The sequence below is a fragment of the Condylura cristata genome, unplaced genomic scaffold, assembly GCF_000260355.1.
Source record: "Condylura cristata isolate star-nosed mole 26May11 unplaced genomic scaffold, ConCri1.0 scaffold00001, whole genome shotgun sequence".
NCBI classification, from domain to species: domain Eukaryota; kingdom Metazoa; phylum Chordata; class Mammalia; order Eulipotyphla; family Talpidae; genus Condylura; species Condylura cristata.
Genome location: NW_004567102.1, coordinates 33,721,879 through 33,738,329, shown reverse-complemented (window position 1 = coordinate 33,738,329; position 16,451 = coordinate 33,721,879). Strand labels below are relative to the sequence as shown.

General features: G+C 31.8%; 1 protein-coding gene across 3 annotated transcripts in view; it reads left to right on the top strand.

The window, feature by feature from the left end:
* IBTK (inhibitor of Bruton agammaglobulinemia tyrosine kinase) overlaps positions 1–15,889 on the top strand; it is a 58,094-nt gene extending 42,205 nt beyond the window's left edge. For 2 of the 3 annotated variants that reach the window (XM_004673648.2, XM_012722876.1), the window contains exons 22-29: positions 829–977; positions 2,147–2,310; positions 3,505–3,597; positions 4,059–4,202; positions 8,764–8,910; positions 13,354–13,425; positions 13,806–13,935; positions 14,647–15,889. In XM_004673648.2, coding sequence (XP_004673705.1) covers positions 829–977; positions 2,147–2,310; positions 3,505–3,597; positions 4,059–4,202; positions 8,764–8,910; positions 13,354–13,425; positions 13,806–13,935; positions 14,647–14,778 — 1,031 coding nt within the window. In that variant the 3' untranslated portion in view covers positions 14,779–15,889. The remainder of the gene's footprint in view (positions 1–828; positions 978–2,146; positions 2,311–3,504; positions 3,598–4,058; positions 4,203–8,763; positions 8,911–13,353; positions 13,426–13,805; positions 13,936–14,646) is intronic. The other variant, XM_012722888.1, reaches the window with a different exon arrangement.
* Positions 15,890–16,451: the final 562 nt, after the last annotated feature.

Sequence of the window (16,451 nt, the reverse complement as noted above, 5' to 3'; positions counted from 1 at the left end):
AGAGGTCTGCCGCGCCATGTGGTCACCTCCAGGGCAGGCGGGGATCGAACTCATGCAGAAGTGGCTTTAGCTTCTCAGTGCAGTGCAGTGCTTTAACCCGCTGCGCCACCAGGGAGGGCCAGTATTTTCTTTTTCTATGTCATTTAGCATTTACTAAATTTGAAATAAATACTTGAACCTTAAAGTTTGCTTTTCATTCCCTTTATATTGAACTTAATCTGATCTGCTAATGAGGCTGGATTACCAGATATGGCAGAGACACTGGTGTTTCGCTTACATTAGGAAAAAAGGATACATACATTTGATAATGATAACCCTTTTGATTTAGGCAATAAGCTAATTGAAAATAGCTTCAATAGATTTTTTTTTTACAGAATGAAAACCCCTCAAGACAGTCCAGTTTGTGTTAGTAAGCTTCTGCTGGTTGGCCAGTATGCTGGCTAAAAGTAAGTTAGGCTACAATGCTTCTGTGAATACATAATGGGACCAGACCCTCTCTTGCCTGGTATAGAAATTTCTGTACTGAGAAATAGATGAGAAAGGAAAAATGAAGGAGGCCGGTTTTTGTCAATTTTGTCTTCTTTATGGGTTGAAAAGTTTCTGAATTATTCTTAAAGTAGATCCCAAAGAACCATCTTCCTTAGTCAATTTGTATGTAACTGAAATGAATAAAACTTAAGATTGCTTTCTTTTAGCTGGTTGAATTAAGATTTATATACAGTGAATAATTGTTATCAAATCAAGATAAATGGAAGCGTTTAGCTTTATTTGGTTCTTTGAATATATATATATTGTGTTGAAATGTTTTTTTGAAATTTTACCTTTTAGGATTATTAAAGTCTGATAAGACCAATTCTGTGGAATCTCTTCCAGAACTATTAACCTCAGATTCTGAAGGAAGCTATATAGGAGTGGGTAGTCCTAGAGATTTACAATCTCCTGATTTCACAACAGGAATTCATTCAAATAAGATTGAGGTTTGGTTTTTTTTCTCCTACTGCACTTTTTAAATTTCAAGTCTATAAATAAGTTTTTCTTAATTTTTTGTTGGGTTTTGTTCTGTCTTTAAACACTCTCCCTACTAATTTGTAAGAATATTAATGTTAGAATGATAGAATAAAAGTAATCTTATCAATTTTGCATAATGTTTCTATTTAGCTTTAAAGATTTTAGTGGCAGTTCTTACATTTTAACCTTTCTGCAACTAAATATATACTGTTATAAAATGTCAGGTTAACAAGCTACAAACTTGTCAATGAAAGTGATTTTGAAATTAATAGATTTCAAATCCTACAGTCTTACATGTTAACAGGAGCAAAACAATCTGAGTTCTAGTTTAACTCACTCCAAGTTTGTTTTTTAGATAGCTCAACATTTTATTCCAAAATTGTTGATCTATAGAGCAGGAAAATGTTTAACTTACTAGTTTTTTTCTCTAACCCTTATACTTTTACAAAACATACTACATAAAATAGAATGTTTACTCTGTCTTAGAATCTGCTTTTTTTTGTTTGTTTTTTATTGTAGAGGAGTTTTGGGTAATTCCTTTAAAGCTCAATGTGTTCCAGACCAGTATTAAAGGAAGACTGAAGCAGGATGTGAATGTCTGGCATTAATAGAATTTATTCTAACAGTGAACATTATTTTAATAAATTCCTTAATATACTATAGTAACAATATATTTAGGGTTCCTTTTGAAGTATTTAGTAGTACTTTTGTTCATACTAATATTTAGAATGAAACATGACATTTATGCCAGACTTTCATTCTGTTTCATATTAAAGTCAAGGACACTAATTTTAGGGTTATTGCTTCACAATGTAATAATGACTTATTTAACATTTTGCTTAATGTCCATGTGCAATCTATATAAGAAGTACAATACACAAACTTACTTCTCTGAAAATTATTTCCCAAATTCTAAACAATTACTGGATTAGTCATTGATACTGTTTGAAAATTGATAAAGGCACTACATCGTGAAAGAACTGAAATTACTAGATGATGTAAGATTTTACTTTTTTAGAAATATTTTAATTTGCTGGTTATTTACATAAGATTTTACTTTCTAATATATAATTTATAGCATTAAGTACTACATATTAACCACTGTGCTAGGTGTCTATTTACTTTTTTTCTCTCTCAGGGGAAAGTTAAACAATATGTGAATGGCACATCTCCTACATATTCTAAGGAAGATTTAAAGCCATGGGAAAAATCACCAAAACTTAAAATATCTGCTCCACAGCCCATTCCCAGTAACATCTTTGATACAACAAACTCTTCCAGTTGGGTTACTAACTCTGTGAGGTAGGATTCTTATTTTATTCTGTACTTGTTCATCTGAGAAAAAATTTAGTTAAAAAAATTTAAGGAAACATTGGAAAAATACAAAATATTTTTTGTATTTGAAATTTATAAATACCACCTAAGTACCTATAAATGGCTAACCAGCTGAGACTTTTTTCCATCTAGACTGGAATCCAATCAACTTTTTTTTTAGGATAGTCTATAGTAGTTATAAATACTATTTAGGAAGACTGTTTTGTTATTCGTAGGCTTGCTTTATCATTTGTTTAAAATTACATTAAGGTATACACCTTAATCAAGATTTCACAAAGTGCATTGTTGTTCAGATACTCATTTAATGTGAATTTTAACTTCCCTCTATCTCAGCTGAAGAAGTAGCAATAATTGAAATGTACTATTTAACAGTCTCTTGTGTTATACATAGTTGGAACAAAGATTGATGTTGCTTCATTATCAAGTAGTCCAGAAATTGGTCATAATTGTGTTGCCTATCAAAATTTCTAATTTGTAAAATTGGAGCATACATAATTTGTGGGAATACTTAGAAGCAGTTTCTCCTTGCTAATTTTTATTAAATTTGCTGACTTTATCCCAAATTATTCTTAAAGCATAACAATTTGAAATTATTTCAGTAGTATTCATTTGAAAAGGGCTTAGCAATATATGCTGAGCATCCATTAGCATACATACATATTGCTATATCATTCTAATATTTAGTTGAAGCTGTAATTTTTTAATGAGAGAAAATAAAACAGGTTATGATTGAGTAGTTTTCAGCTGCATGGTAGACTTCATTTAGATCAGAAATTGTCTAATTCTAAAAAATTATAGAAATTTTTTTTACAACTTTCTCTGATGGGTCTTTTGTGTTGAACATTCTCAAGTTTTTCCATTATGATCTTTCTAATTCTTATATGGTTAACATTACTAGTAAGAATTTTGTTAGATATGAAAAATTAGATTTTTCAAGTTTCATTTATTCCATTGATGGCTGGTAATTTTAATAAAAGTTTGAGTTGAGTTTCTGCTGTACAATTTACTTATTTATATGTGTGAGAAAGACTTTCATTCAAAATATCCTTTTTCAAGTTAGCCAAAAAGTGATAGATATCTAAGTTACCTGCACATTACCAATCTTACGTAAAATTTAACTTAAGTGAATGTGTTATAAAGTAACCTTTGTATGTGTTTTAGTCCTGTCAGCCCTCCTGTTACGGATCTCAGAACTATCATGCAAATTGAAGAAAATAGACAAAAATGTGGAGCTACACCAAAGACAAATTTGGGGTTGGTTAAAAAATCATAAAATAGGAAAGACTATGTTATGTTTATATTTTTACCCTAAAAAATTGAAAGCTGTATACTGATATTTTCCTTTATTTGATGTTAACTATAGGCCCTTTTCTAGGAAATTTTATCTTGTAACATATAAGTTGACTTATATTCTTGTGTAGTATAGCATTACATGACAGAAACTTGTCTCTAAAGTGATCATTGTGGATTGTTTCTGATGCAAGTGTGCTAGCAGTTGGACTGATAATGTAGATATTAGTTAATCATATCAGTGTTGAAGCTTGTGGTCATTTTGACCCAGTAATACTCAGATTACATTAAGCCTAAGAAATATAATTCCCTATAACCTTCATTAAGCAGAAATTCTAATAGGTTTAATTTCAAACAGTGTGATTTCTCAGTTAAACTTATTCAGAAGCAGTGAAATTAATGATTTAATTTAACTTAATTTCTAGGAAAATGACTTCTCATGGAGTTAAACTTTCGCAGAAGCAACGAAAAATGATTTCAATGGTTACCAAAGAAAATAATTCAGGAATGAATAGCATGGAAACAGCTTTAACCACTCCTTCAAAACCTCCCAAGCCAGTGAATGCATGGTATGCTTTAATTTTCATTAAAAATAAGTACAGATCTGTGCATTAGCTTTTAAAAATTGGAACGTGGGAAGTAAGTTTGACATCTACATCAGTTTTCAAATTTTTTTGTGTGCTAGTAAAATTTTTAGTGCTCCATTTGTCTCTTGCTAAAACAATTTTAAAAAGCAGTCTCCTATTTTTATAAGATATATAGAAAATTTTGATGAACTTTTTTACTGCCCTTATTTGTCCTTTTCTGTGCATTATGAATGTTTACAGGGTTTTAGTCATAGCTTGTTACTTTTTAAAGCATATGTATTTATCATTATCTGAATTTACCTATAATGGTACCATTAATATCCAGAGATAACACAACAGATTTGGAACATGTAAAAATAGATTGTTTCCTGCTCCCACCCTCCTTTTTCCTTGTAATTTATAATAATTGGAAAACAGTTCTAGGGAAATATTTGGGTGTTATTAAAGGCAAGGTAGAGATCAGAGGAATTGTTTCTTTCACAGGATTACACAGTATTTGGGAGGTAGTAACTGGGAAAATCCTTCATTCTTCTAATGTCACATTTTCTAATAGAAGTATTTTTCTCAAAATATAAATCTGAATGAAGAGTGGCAACTCACTTTGTGAGTGAGTTCCACCACTGGCACGAAACCAATGTAATGTCTCTCAGAGCCACTAGTAAAACTAGGCATGATTGTAGAAAAAGTAAAACAGGAAGTTGGCAACAAAAGGATAAAAGTTAGGATACGGGTTTAATAAAATATTTTTTAAATTATCAGTATTTTTTGAATGCCTTCTCCATGGTAGGTACACTGTAGTATTTCCTGTTAATAAGCAACATACAAGAGAAATTTTGTAGCACCACTGTAGACTTTATATAGTAGCTGCTGCAAAACTATTTTTCTTCAATGAAAGGATAAAGCCAAAAAAAATTTAAATTCTCAAGATACTAAATATGTTGCAATTTAAGAGAATTAACTAAGCACTGAGGAAGCTCTAGGAGGAATGGATGTTTTCTGTTTAGGAATTTCATGTACATTTTACTAGGTAGAAAATTCTTTTTTGGCTATAGACTAATTTATTGTGTATCACTTCATTTTTATCATAAATACATAGGATGTCAATTTATGTAATATATGCTTGAGGAAAGTAAAAAATGGAATAGGTTTGTTTCCCTGAGAATCTCACATGTAAATGTCTGTCTCTACACTGATAAATTTAAATTTAAATTTTACTTCATATTGTCAGTGATTTTATCTTTGCTTTTTTAATACTTCAATGTAATTTTTTTATGTCTTTATACTATGTTTATCTAAATACTTGAGGTGCAGGGGCGGTGAGAGGATTGGCCAGAGACAGAGTGGGGTGCAGAACAGGCTGACCGACGAAGTACACTGCTGAGGGGAGCAGCCGGTGGGTCTGCCGGGCCATGTGGATCACCTCCGGGACAGTGATCGAACTCATGCTGAAGTGGCTTTAGCTTCTTAGTGCTGCATATACCCGCTACACCACCAGGGAGGGCCCGGCAGTTTGTTTTTACTTAACATTGATTTACCTCCTTTATATGACCCTCAGTATATAGTTGTATTCTGTTGCCTAAAGTTAGGTGTGACAATATTAAGTGTTAGCTTGGTAACTGTTTTTTTACCTAGAGAAATAATACAGCATTTCTTAGGTCATTTTGAGTAAAAGAATGCATAATCTTTGTGGCCTGACTTGATGTATGCATGTAAATTCTTCCAAAATTTCAAACTAACCTATAAATTATATACCAATTTCAGTTACTTCGCTTTTTAGAGCAAGACATTTTATTCATGAAAGCAAAATTTTCATGACTTAGCTCTGAATCAAAATCTTGATTAATTTTTATGTGGTTATAAATGCTTCTCCATAAAGTTTTCCTCATTGCTAAGCTGGAAAACAGCCAGAGTCTCAGTAAAATTGCAGGATAGTTACTAGTAAGAAATTACAGTAGAAAATAGAAATGTTTATCTATGTGTTTATTTTGGATGTGATAATGTCAAGTTTATATTAAAAAATCTTCAAATGGAAAAACACCTTAGTAGCTCATGTTACTGATACAGATCTGTAAAGTTTGTATGGCTTAAGATTTTACTTAGGGTAGGCCCTCCCTGGTGGTGTAGCGGGTTAAAGCAAGCACAGCATTAAGAAGCTAAAGCCACTTCCACAAGAGTTTAATTCCCCCCCCCCCCCCGCCTTGAAGGAGATCCACTTGGCGCTGCAGACCACTCCTGACCTGCCCGCTTCTCCCCTCAGCAGTGTGCTTAGTCGATCTGCCTGTTCTGCTCCCCACTCTCTCTAGTTTGTACCCCAGTTCTGTATGCACAAATAAATCTTAAAAAATTTTTTTTTTACTTAGGGTAAATGACTTAAATGTGGACTTAGCAGTAGAGTGATGAAGTTGTAAAGTGAATTTTGTCTTAATAAGTAGGGTTGATAACCAATACCTGTTTCATAGGTGTAACGAAAAGATTGCACTGAATATTTTGGCAAAACACTTTCAACTTTGTACAATCAAATACACAAATGCTGTTTTAAATAAATTGTACTTTAATTTATAATGATTACTTTTAACATAGTAAGTTTTGATGAATATTTTAAGGAAAAAATCTTGGTTTGCATTGATGTAATCTGTGTAAATAGCTCTAGCCAACAAAGAGTGATTCATGTTGAAAGCAGTGGTAGACTAAATGGCAAAGGATGAGTTTTAATGGTCATTAAGAAATAGATTTTGATTCCAGCCCTGCTGTATCTGAATTTTGGTTGTACTTGTCTGTTATAAGGGTAATGCAATGCATCTTGCAGATGTAGTGGCTATAAAAGATTTTAGGAAATTTTATAGGGTACCCCAAAGAGCTATGAACTCAACCTGGGCATGTATTTTATATTTTCTTCAAACTGTAACAAAAACTTTTGGGAATTACCTACTTAGCAATTATGCTCACTTATTAAGATAACTACAGTCTCCTAACAAAGTGGGAAAATTAGCATATTTCACCTTAAAATGAAGCAAAATTTTGAAATAGAGCTATAACAAAACAAGTATCATTTTTAGTTTTCATATCAGTACATTATTAAACTTTAGATGTTTAATAAATGACATCCTAGTTACCAATCTTTATAGAATCTAGCCTCCTAAAACAAAAGCTACATTAGTTAAGTCTCTTTCAAAGATTTTTGTTCAAAATGAATATCAATTTTAGCAAAATCAGATTTTAAAAGAACTAAATTACTTTCTTCATACAGTGGATTTTAAGAGAATTTTGTTAGCTTTATTATAAATATTTTAATGTAAGATTAGAACTGGTAAACATAATGTTATTGCAACAAGTGACTAATTAATTTGACACAAAAGATCAATTTTCTGCCCCACATTAAGAGTATTTTATGTGAAAGGAAAATGAACAAAGAACACATAAGTAATGACAAATCGAAATTACACAGTTAGTTCCTTCTCTTGTTTAACATTTACAATAACACTGCCATTATGGGATTTCTATAGACTTGGGGGAAAAAATTCTGGGTATCAGGTATGTTTTGCAAATACCTTCCGTTACCATAATGATGGTTATTTTCTTTTTTTTTAGGATATGTAGTTTTTACATTACGTCAATGATCATTAGTTTGAAAGGGTATATACTATGAGTTAAAGTTACTTTTTCTAGAAACACTTTCCCACTGAATTGTTTTGGCAATTCAGTTACCCAAAAAAAAAGCCTATCCATGAGGGTCTGTTTTTAATCTCTGTGTTCCATTATTTGTTAATCCTGGTTGGTTCCACATTGGCTTAATTCCTACTGTAACTTATTCCAAGTATTTTATAATCAATTTGTAAATTCCTACAATACAAAGTCTGGTGAGTTAATTCAGTTTTATGAGTAAATGCAGGTCTGCATAGATTTAGTTTTATTTTTGATAAATTGTTTTTAAGAGATTTTTCCATTTCATGTAAATTGCCAAATATTGGCATACATAAAATTTAAGGTTTTCTTGTTATCTTTAGTTTAAGCAGTTTGCCAATTAGGTGTCAGAGTATGGTTTTCTTTGTATTTATCTTATTGAGGATTTGCTAAAATTCTTAAATTTGTCTTCCATCAAATTTAGAAATGGCTGGCCATTGTTTTATTCCGTGTGCCATCTGTTTTCTCCTTCAGAAACTGCAATTATAACAGACTTTTCAGTACTATCTCTTGTCACAACAAATTTTTTCTTCTTTTCTGTTCTTCAGATTTAGTGACTGCCAATCTGTTCTCATAGCTATCAAGTAAATTATTTTTTAAATATGTATTAAGTTTTGAATTTCTAATTTTGCTTTTTTTCATTTCTAATTTTGCTTTTTTTCATAGCATCTTTACTGATCTTATTTTTAACTTTTTTTTTTGTTGTTGTTACGTTAGGCATAGTTATAAGTAGCTGCTTTTAATATCACTAAACACCTCTGGGTTCTATGTCCAGTGTTGTTCTACATTGTAACTTTGTAGGTTTCAGCAGTGGCATTTTAAAATATGTTTTGTTTGACATGATTTATATTATCTATTACAGGACAGCTTCTCTACATTCAGTTTCACCGAAATCATTCCGGGATTTTTTAGAAGAGAAAAAATCTATTACTGATCACAGTTCAGGAGATCATGTCAAAAAAGTTTGTTTTAAAGGAATAGAACATTCACAAGCTCCAAAAATTGCAAGGTAGTAAAATTAACTTACATATTTTCTGTCTTAAATTGTTCTAAAATATCCATTAAAAGTTTGAGGCAGATTTTTATACATTTCTTACATTAAAATTAACATGTCTTATTTTTTAAATTTAAGTCATTGTGGTATGATTTAAAGTATATAATTTGAAGTTTTAACATACATTAATTCCCAAGAAACTGCCAGCTGTATTCAAGACATTGAGTATAACTATCATTCTAAAAATTCCCCAAACCTCTTTATTGTCTTCCTTTTCCCCTTTCTATTTAAATCAAACAATATTTTCCTTATAGCCCTCTTTGAAAACTTCCAGTTTTCTTTCTTGGTAAATGGCATTTATATGCCTCTGGCATGTCCATCTTCCTCACCAATATCTAGTCTATCATAAGCCTTGCAACTTTTATCTCTTAATATAAAGATATATTTATATTGCAGGGGTTATGTTTTACAAGTTATTTCTTAAATCCGCTGCTATCAGCCTCATTCATACTTATGTGAAATTTTATCTGACTAAGAGATACCTAATTGGTCTTGCCATAACTTTCTCTCCTTTGATACATTCAGCCAGTGTGTTATTTTTTAATGCAAATCTTTCTGAGTGTAAAAGCTAGAGTTGTTATATGGTCTTCAAGCTTTATCTTTTAATATGATTACTCTATTCTAATCATCCTGACCTTTGCATAGTTGCTCAAATGCCATTTACTTCTTATTTACCTATTCCATTAACTAGTTGACTGCCTTTTTCTTTCAATCCCTATGCAATGTCATAGTCTTTGGAGACATCTGATCTACCTTACTAGATCAGTTTCCTGTTCATAATATTCTCATCACAATTTTCAGTTATACTTTTATTAATGTGATTACTGTCTTCTAATGTCTATTCAATTATATTCAAACGAGAACAAAGAAGATTGAGTTCTTCATCAATGTTTCCTAGCATGCTAATAGATGCTTAGTGTTTGGTGAATTACTAGCTGGATAAAATTGTAGCTAGCTCTTTTTTTGGTAACATTTGTTTTTAGTGTTAAATGCTTATACTTAATATATCTTAAAATATTAGGATCTGTGGTTTCACAGTTGATCACTAGAGTGTGCTCTAACACCAAGGCTCTTAATTGTGGGAAGTGGTGTATGCTATTAAACTGTTTTGGAAATATTAAAGAAGTATATGCCATCTATAACTTAAGTATTTGAGTAGAAGTACGTGTTTTCAATAGCTGTGGATTATCTGATCAAGAAGGAAAACAACTTGAAGTTTCAATTTAATCCTAGAAAATAAAGACATAAGTGGCCTTTTTAAAAAGGGAATAATGACATAATAGATAAAGTAAAATATTGGTTCAAATTCTGGGATACCTGATACTAATACAACATTCTTTCTGTAGGCTTTTCTTGGGTATAAGTGTACAATATGCAGGACCAGCCTTCAGGGTGCTTGGTAGGTCTTAATAGGTACATGTATGTAAAATGACAAAATAAATTTTAATAGTACAATATAGTAACACTTAAAAAGATAAAGCATAATGATTAGATTCCCAGTGATTCAAAGAAAGGACAATGGGTTATAATTGTCAGGAAAAGTTTGAGGAAGGGCTTGTATATTATTTACTTATGGGTGTATGATTAATATTATTGAAAATATTACTGATCCATTTAATTGTCACAGCTTTGAACATAGAAAGGGATTTTTAGAAGAAGAATGGAGTAGAAACAAGAAATAGTGGGAATTCAAGCTGAAGACAGGAATGCTTATGGGTCCTTTGGGAAGTTGAGAGGAGAATAGAGGAAATTCTTTAAGTCAAATATATGTTTTACTTATAGGAAATGTGATTTTTCGACCCACATGGCTAGAGAAATCCCAAAATGGCTGTTACCTGTTAATGTTAAAATGTAGAAAAAGGGCAATTGTGTGTTTTCTATTTGTTAATTATTGTGTGTGCTTTGTTCATTTCTGGGCAGAAAATGTGCTATATTGTTTCTAATTAGAAAGAAAACTTACTTGAGACAACATTTTTATCAGTTCTAATCTTACATAAAATTAACAATTCTTCATAAAAACAAATAGTTGAGCAAAAATAATTTGAATCTCTCAACATGAATTTACCAGCATTGATATTCTTTATTTTGATGATTATAAGTATCTCATGTTGCTTTTATTATAAAGGCCAAATTTTAGAGATTGTTGATTGGGATAGTATGTTTTGCAAACACCTAAAGCCTAATATTGTAGTTCTTATATGAAAGTTGAGAATGTTTTTGATACCTATTTTATCATAACTTTATTTCTAAGATGAAATTTTGGATTTCATCTGAATATTGGATAAATTTAAATTACTGAGATAATCCACTGAAAGTCATTAGCTGAAAAAGTTCTGGCATTATGCTATGCGATAGATTTGAGTTTAAGTTTAATCTTTACAGTAGCCCTCTGAACCTTTCTGACCTCTGTTTCATATATGAATAGGTAGTATTAAAGTGCGTTATAAAGTAAGTAGTCAGATCTGAAGTATAACAACTTAACTTTGATTTAGCAAAGCCTGTTAAGATACTTGGGTAATTTATCTATTCCATCAGAATAGATGTAGAAGTTTTCTTCCTATGAGTTAGTTATTCCAGTGTAGATTCTGATCTCTTAGGAGTTTATCACAATACTTTTCTATTTTTTCCTTGACTTTATTTTTCTTCAGGTGGAAAATCTTTTACATTGTCCTGAAGACTACTTTCACTTATTATCGTTCAGGTTTTAAAGTCTTAGAACTTGAAACTAAGAGCCTATAATTAGACCTACTTTGTTTCAGAATCTACATCTACAGGAAGAACTTAATTCAAAGTAATAAGGGACTTTTAAGTAACTTATCCCATATTTAAAATCTTTGTCTTTTCTGCTTTTACTATTTTCTAGTTACCTTTTTACAGCTATGTTACAGATGTTTTGCTGGACATTAAGATACAAAGATGAATGAAATGGTCTTCTATCTTAAGACTGCTAGCAGTTAAAACAGGCCTGTAAACAATAAGTTTTTAAAGCTCTATAATAGTATTTTAAATACTCTTAAGAACAGAGAGATGATGATGATATAGTCACTACTTAAAGAATGAGAAGGCATTTGAAGTTGATTGAGAATTGGAGAAATAAAGGCAGCTTAGTGACAATAGGGGAAAAGAAACTATGTGAAAGACCCAAATTTGAATTGAGTTACACAAATCCTCTAACATTCTTTGAGTCAGTTTTTAATCTGCATAATGGAAATAACGCATGCTTTCTTTACTGATTACTGCAAATGAGACAATGTAGATGAGAATTCTCAGTAATTGTTTGCCTACCTTGTGACCTAAACAGTTTAACTTTCCGTGCATTTTGGTTGCATCATGATAGTGTTTTATTTTAACTTTCACTTCTGATTTCATCCATAACCCAATCCAATTATGATCCAAGAATAGCCACCTTAACTTAAACCAACAGTCTTTTACATTTCTAGTTCCATGTATCTGTATGACAAAAACATGATCTCGGCTTTAATGCTTTCTCAGTGAAGCCTTCCTCCACTGTATGTTAGTTTCTCTTGTATATGTTGGGTATAGTTATCAGTTACAATACTCATGGTTTTATCATTGTTTAAATGCCTCCTACCTGATTACTTTTTGAAGGGAAGGGAATAAGTTTTAACAATGTAGTACGTACACATAATCAGTAACTAGGCATAAATGAAAATCAGTAAGTTAATATTTTAGACTGTTGTTCACTCTATTTGACTATCTTTTGTGAGGCCCATCTAGGCCTGCATTTACTCATTGCTGAAAAATGGCATTGGATGAGTGTGAGTAATCTCTCAGTACCTTTCCAATTCTAAAATTCCACAATTAGGCCAGTGCCTTGGCTAATTTTTCCCCTAAATGTTCTATACTACTTTTGCTCTCTTTTCTATGAAGACATCTCCAGTGACTAAAACTTTGATTTGTATAATCTGTCTTAAATTTTTTTTGTATATTACTTTAATCTTATTTGTAGGTATTTTTCCCCTCATCTGGTTTGTAAGCTCTTAGAAGGTAGAGATCATTATATCTATATAATTCCTTTTCAAAGTATTACACTAGTCACCCATGAAATCTGACTGCTAATTATCTGGTTCCTATATATTTTGAAACTTAGTGCTAATTTGTCACTTTCATTCATAAAATAGTAATTAGAACTAACATTTGATTATGATAAATGATTATTAGCAAAATAATTTCTTACAAGATCTTCTGTGGTATTTCATACACAAGATTTTATAACTACCTATAGATTCTTTGTTATAATTTTAAAGGTAAGTCTAGCTGCACACATTAATTTTGTCTCCTACATCAGAGGCTTGCAGCGCTTCTGTATTTCTACTTAGAAAGGCTTTTACTAATGTTACTAGAATTTTTAATCTGTTTTTGGCATTTGTTTTGCAGATGCTCTACTCATGGTACCTTACAACTAGATGGCAATCCTCTCTCAGATTTGAGACTTCTAGACAGTCCCAAGTAAGGTTAATTGTTTAGCTTGGAGTCTCTAAAGCTAGGGTGCTACATAGTTTTGAAAACAACATTAAGAAATTGGAAGTAGTAAGATAACTGCATAGAATGTGTTATTTGGATAAAGCTCTGTATTGTTTGAATTACCTTTCTGTTATTGTGCTTTATTCCACCTCATTTTTGGTGTTTTAAGTTCTCTCCTGCATTATCCAAAAAATAATTATTTTCTCGGTTTCTCACCTTTGCTTTCTATAAATGAGATGTAGAACTTTCCGGTTACCCTGTACTTGTTATAGGTCACTAGGAAAAATATGTACTTTAAAATTTATTTCAGAAGAGATTTTATGTGTAATATTTGGGAAGATAAATGGAAACTCATTGTTTTTCAGTCCCTGGCTAGCTTCTTCATGGACTGCGTCTTCTGTAGCCCCTGTCACTTTTGCATCTATTGTGGAAGAAGAACTACAACAGGAAGCAGCTCTTATCAGAAGTCGAGAAAAACCCTTATCTTTGATTCAGGTAAATAACATACCTATAAAGGTTTTAATTTAAGGAAGACTGCTATATTTTGTCCTTAGGTCTTAAGAAAATTAGGTACGGGTGGGAGTGCCTCCATAGTGGTGCACAGGGTAAAGTCTCAGCTCTGTCAAGCTATTGTGTCACTGAAATCTGAGTTTGAGCTCTAACCAGGGGGTTAACCCACATGGCACAATAGACCACTATTGTCTCCCATTGCTTTTCAGCAGTGTATTTCAGTAGATCTGCTAGCCCACACCTCAGTTCTTGTATGCATAATTTAAAAAAAAAAATTATCAAATTAAATTATAAATGCAGTGTAAAGTAAAATTGAGGCAGTCAGCAAGTTAGGTGTTACTTGAAAATATTCAGGATAAACTGATTAAGTCAATATTTTTAGCACTGATGATGCTTTGCACTGTTTTAGTTAGCTCACTCTACATTTGACTTCAGTTATGTTCTTAGGTGTTAAGACTTAGCTGAAAGACCAGAGACAGGACCCCATTAATTGTCCTGCAGCACTTATAAGACATGTACATTAACTAAGTATCTTGGGAATGAATGAATTCCAGCTATCTTCAGTTTCTTTTTTCTTTACTCAAAATTAAAATTCAAGGGAGGGTAGCTATCTGATTACTCTAGCTCAGGCCTTAAGCCTTCTTATTGCCAAGAGGATACCTAATTTAATGCTACTATATACTTTTTTTCTTTCAGATTGAAGAGCATGCTATACAAGATTTATTGGTATTCTATGAGGCATTCAGCAACCCTGATGAGTTTGTCATTGTTGAAAGGACACCACAGGGACCAGTGGCAGTACCTATGTGGAATAAGCATGGATGTTAACTCACACATTGAGTTTATTTTTCATAACTTGTGATAGTTATATGGAAGAAAGTACTTACATATTTGGTAACCTATTTAGATAGACTAAGAAAGAATCTCACTTCTTTACTACAATTTAAGCACACGTTTGTGTGATTAAAAAGAAATTCCTTAGAATTGTGATATTAGTAACTTTATGTAAGAATGTGAGAAATCAAACTTGCATAGTTTAAAAGGAAAGCATTAGTGATGGATTAAAAAATAACTTCCATTGAGAGCTTGGGGTAAATTTAGGATATTTTGCCAAATGTCTGTTGTCACTTTTTAAATAAGACATTGATGAATAAAGTAGTGGCATCAGCCATTACTTCTGAATTTATTAATGGCCAGAATTTTGCTTTTGCTACAGTAGTTATGTTTCTAGTTTTGTTTAAGTATGAACAACATACGTGAGTTTGGACAGCACATTCTGAACAACTTAGCTAAGATGATAATTACTTTTCTAGAATTTGGAGTCATTGTGGATTGTGTTGTGGTAGGGAGGGGAGATCTTAGAAGAGCCTATTTGTGCAAGAATTTATCACAGCGTTAAATGCTTACTAGACAAGAATTAAATAACAGGAAGAAGGTTTTATCTTTTAAAATTGTATGGGCCTAAGTTATATGACTAGATAAAAATTCTTTATAGTATGTTATGATTTTAAAAAATTTAAACTCAATGCCAATGTTAAGCCTGTGTTTCAGTAACTCGACAAATTGGAATGTTAACGTTCTAGTTTCTGAGATATAAATCTAGGCGAGTATAGTACTTATCCTGCTGATGAAAATATGACTGGAACTCAGTATTTCAGATTTAGTTTCACCCAAAAGCAGCAAACGTGCAGTTCAAAAAATCTTGATCTATTTTACTGCTAATGTGTTATTGATATCTTGTGTTATATTGACATTACTATTGGAAGAATTCCTAATTTATATATTACTTGAGCCAGAATTTAACTTGATGCCCTGTCCATACTTGGCTTAAAAACAAGTTTTCCTAAAATGCACTTGTGGAGTTTTATATGTGTGAGTAATTTGCAAAGAAATGAATTTTGTTTTATTGAGATACACAATAAAGTTGCTTTCTAATTGATTCATTGATTTCATTTGAAATTTTGAGTCTACTATATTAGCATCTTTAGTATTTAAAGATGCTGTAAAGTGGTGATATGTGATAATACTCCATGCCACCTGGGAAGTACCATAGGAGCTTGTGATGATTGGTTGTGAAGGAGGTAAGTGGGGCTAAATATCAGTCAGCAGTTGTACTTTCTTTTGTTGTAGTGATGCATTGAAAAAATAAAAGGCATCCAAATTGGAAAGGAAGAATTAAGACTATTACCACTAGCTGATAGCATGGTCCTACTCTATAAAATAGCAACAAATTCAAAATCTGTTAAATCTGTCAAAAACTGATAATTGAGTTATGTACAGTTACAAAGTCACTATACAATATATGTATTTCTGTACAGTAGGGTGGAGGCCTCAGCCTCCCTTGTTCTTGTCTTGATGCCCTTAGTTCCTGCTTGTCAGCTAGGTGCAGGGCTTCTCAACAAAGGGCCAAAGTACTAGTTTGAGTAATATACTGGGAAACCATATCTGCTGCACATAGATAAGAGATAATAAGCCTTGAGCAGCAGGAACAATGGAGCCCC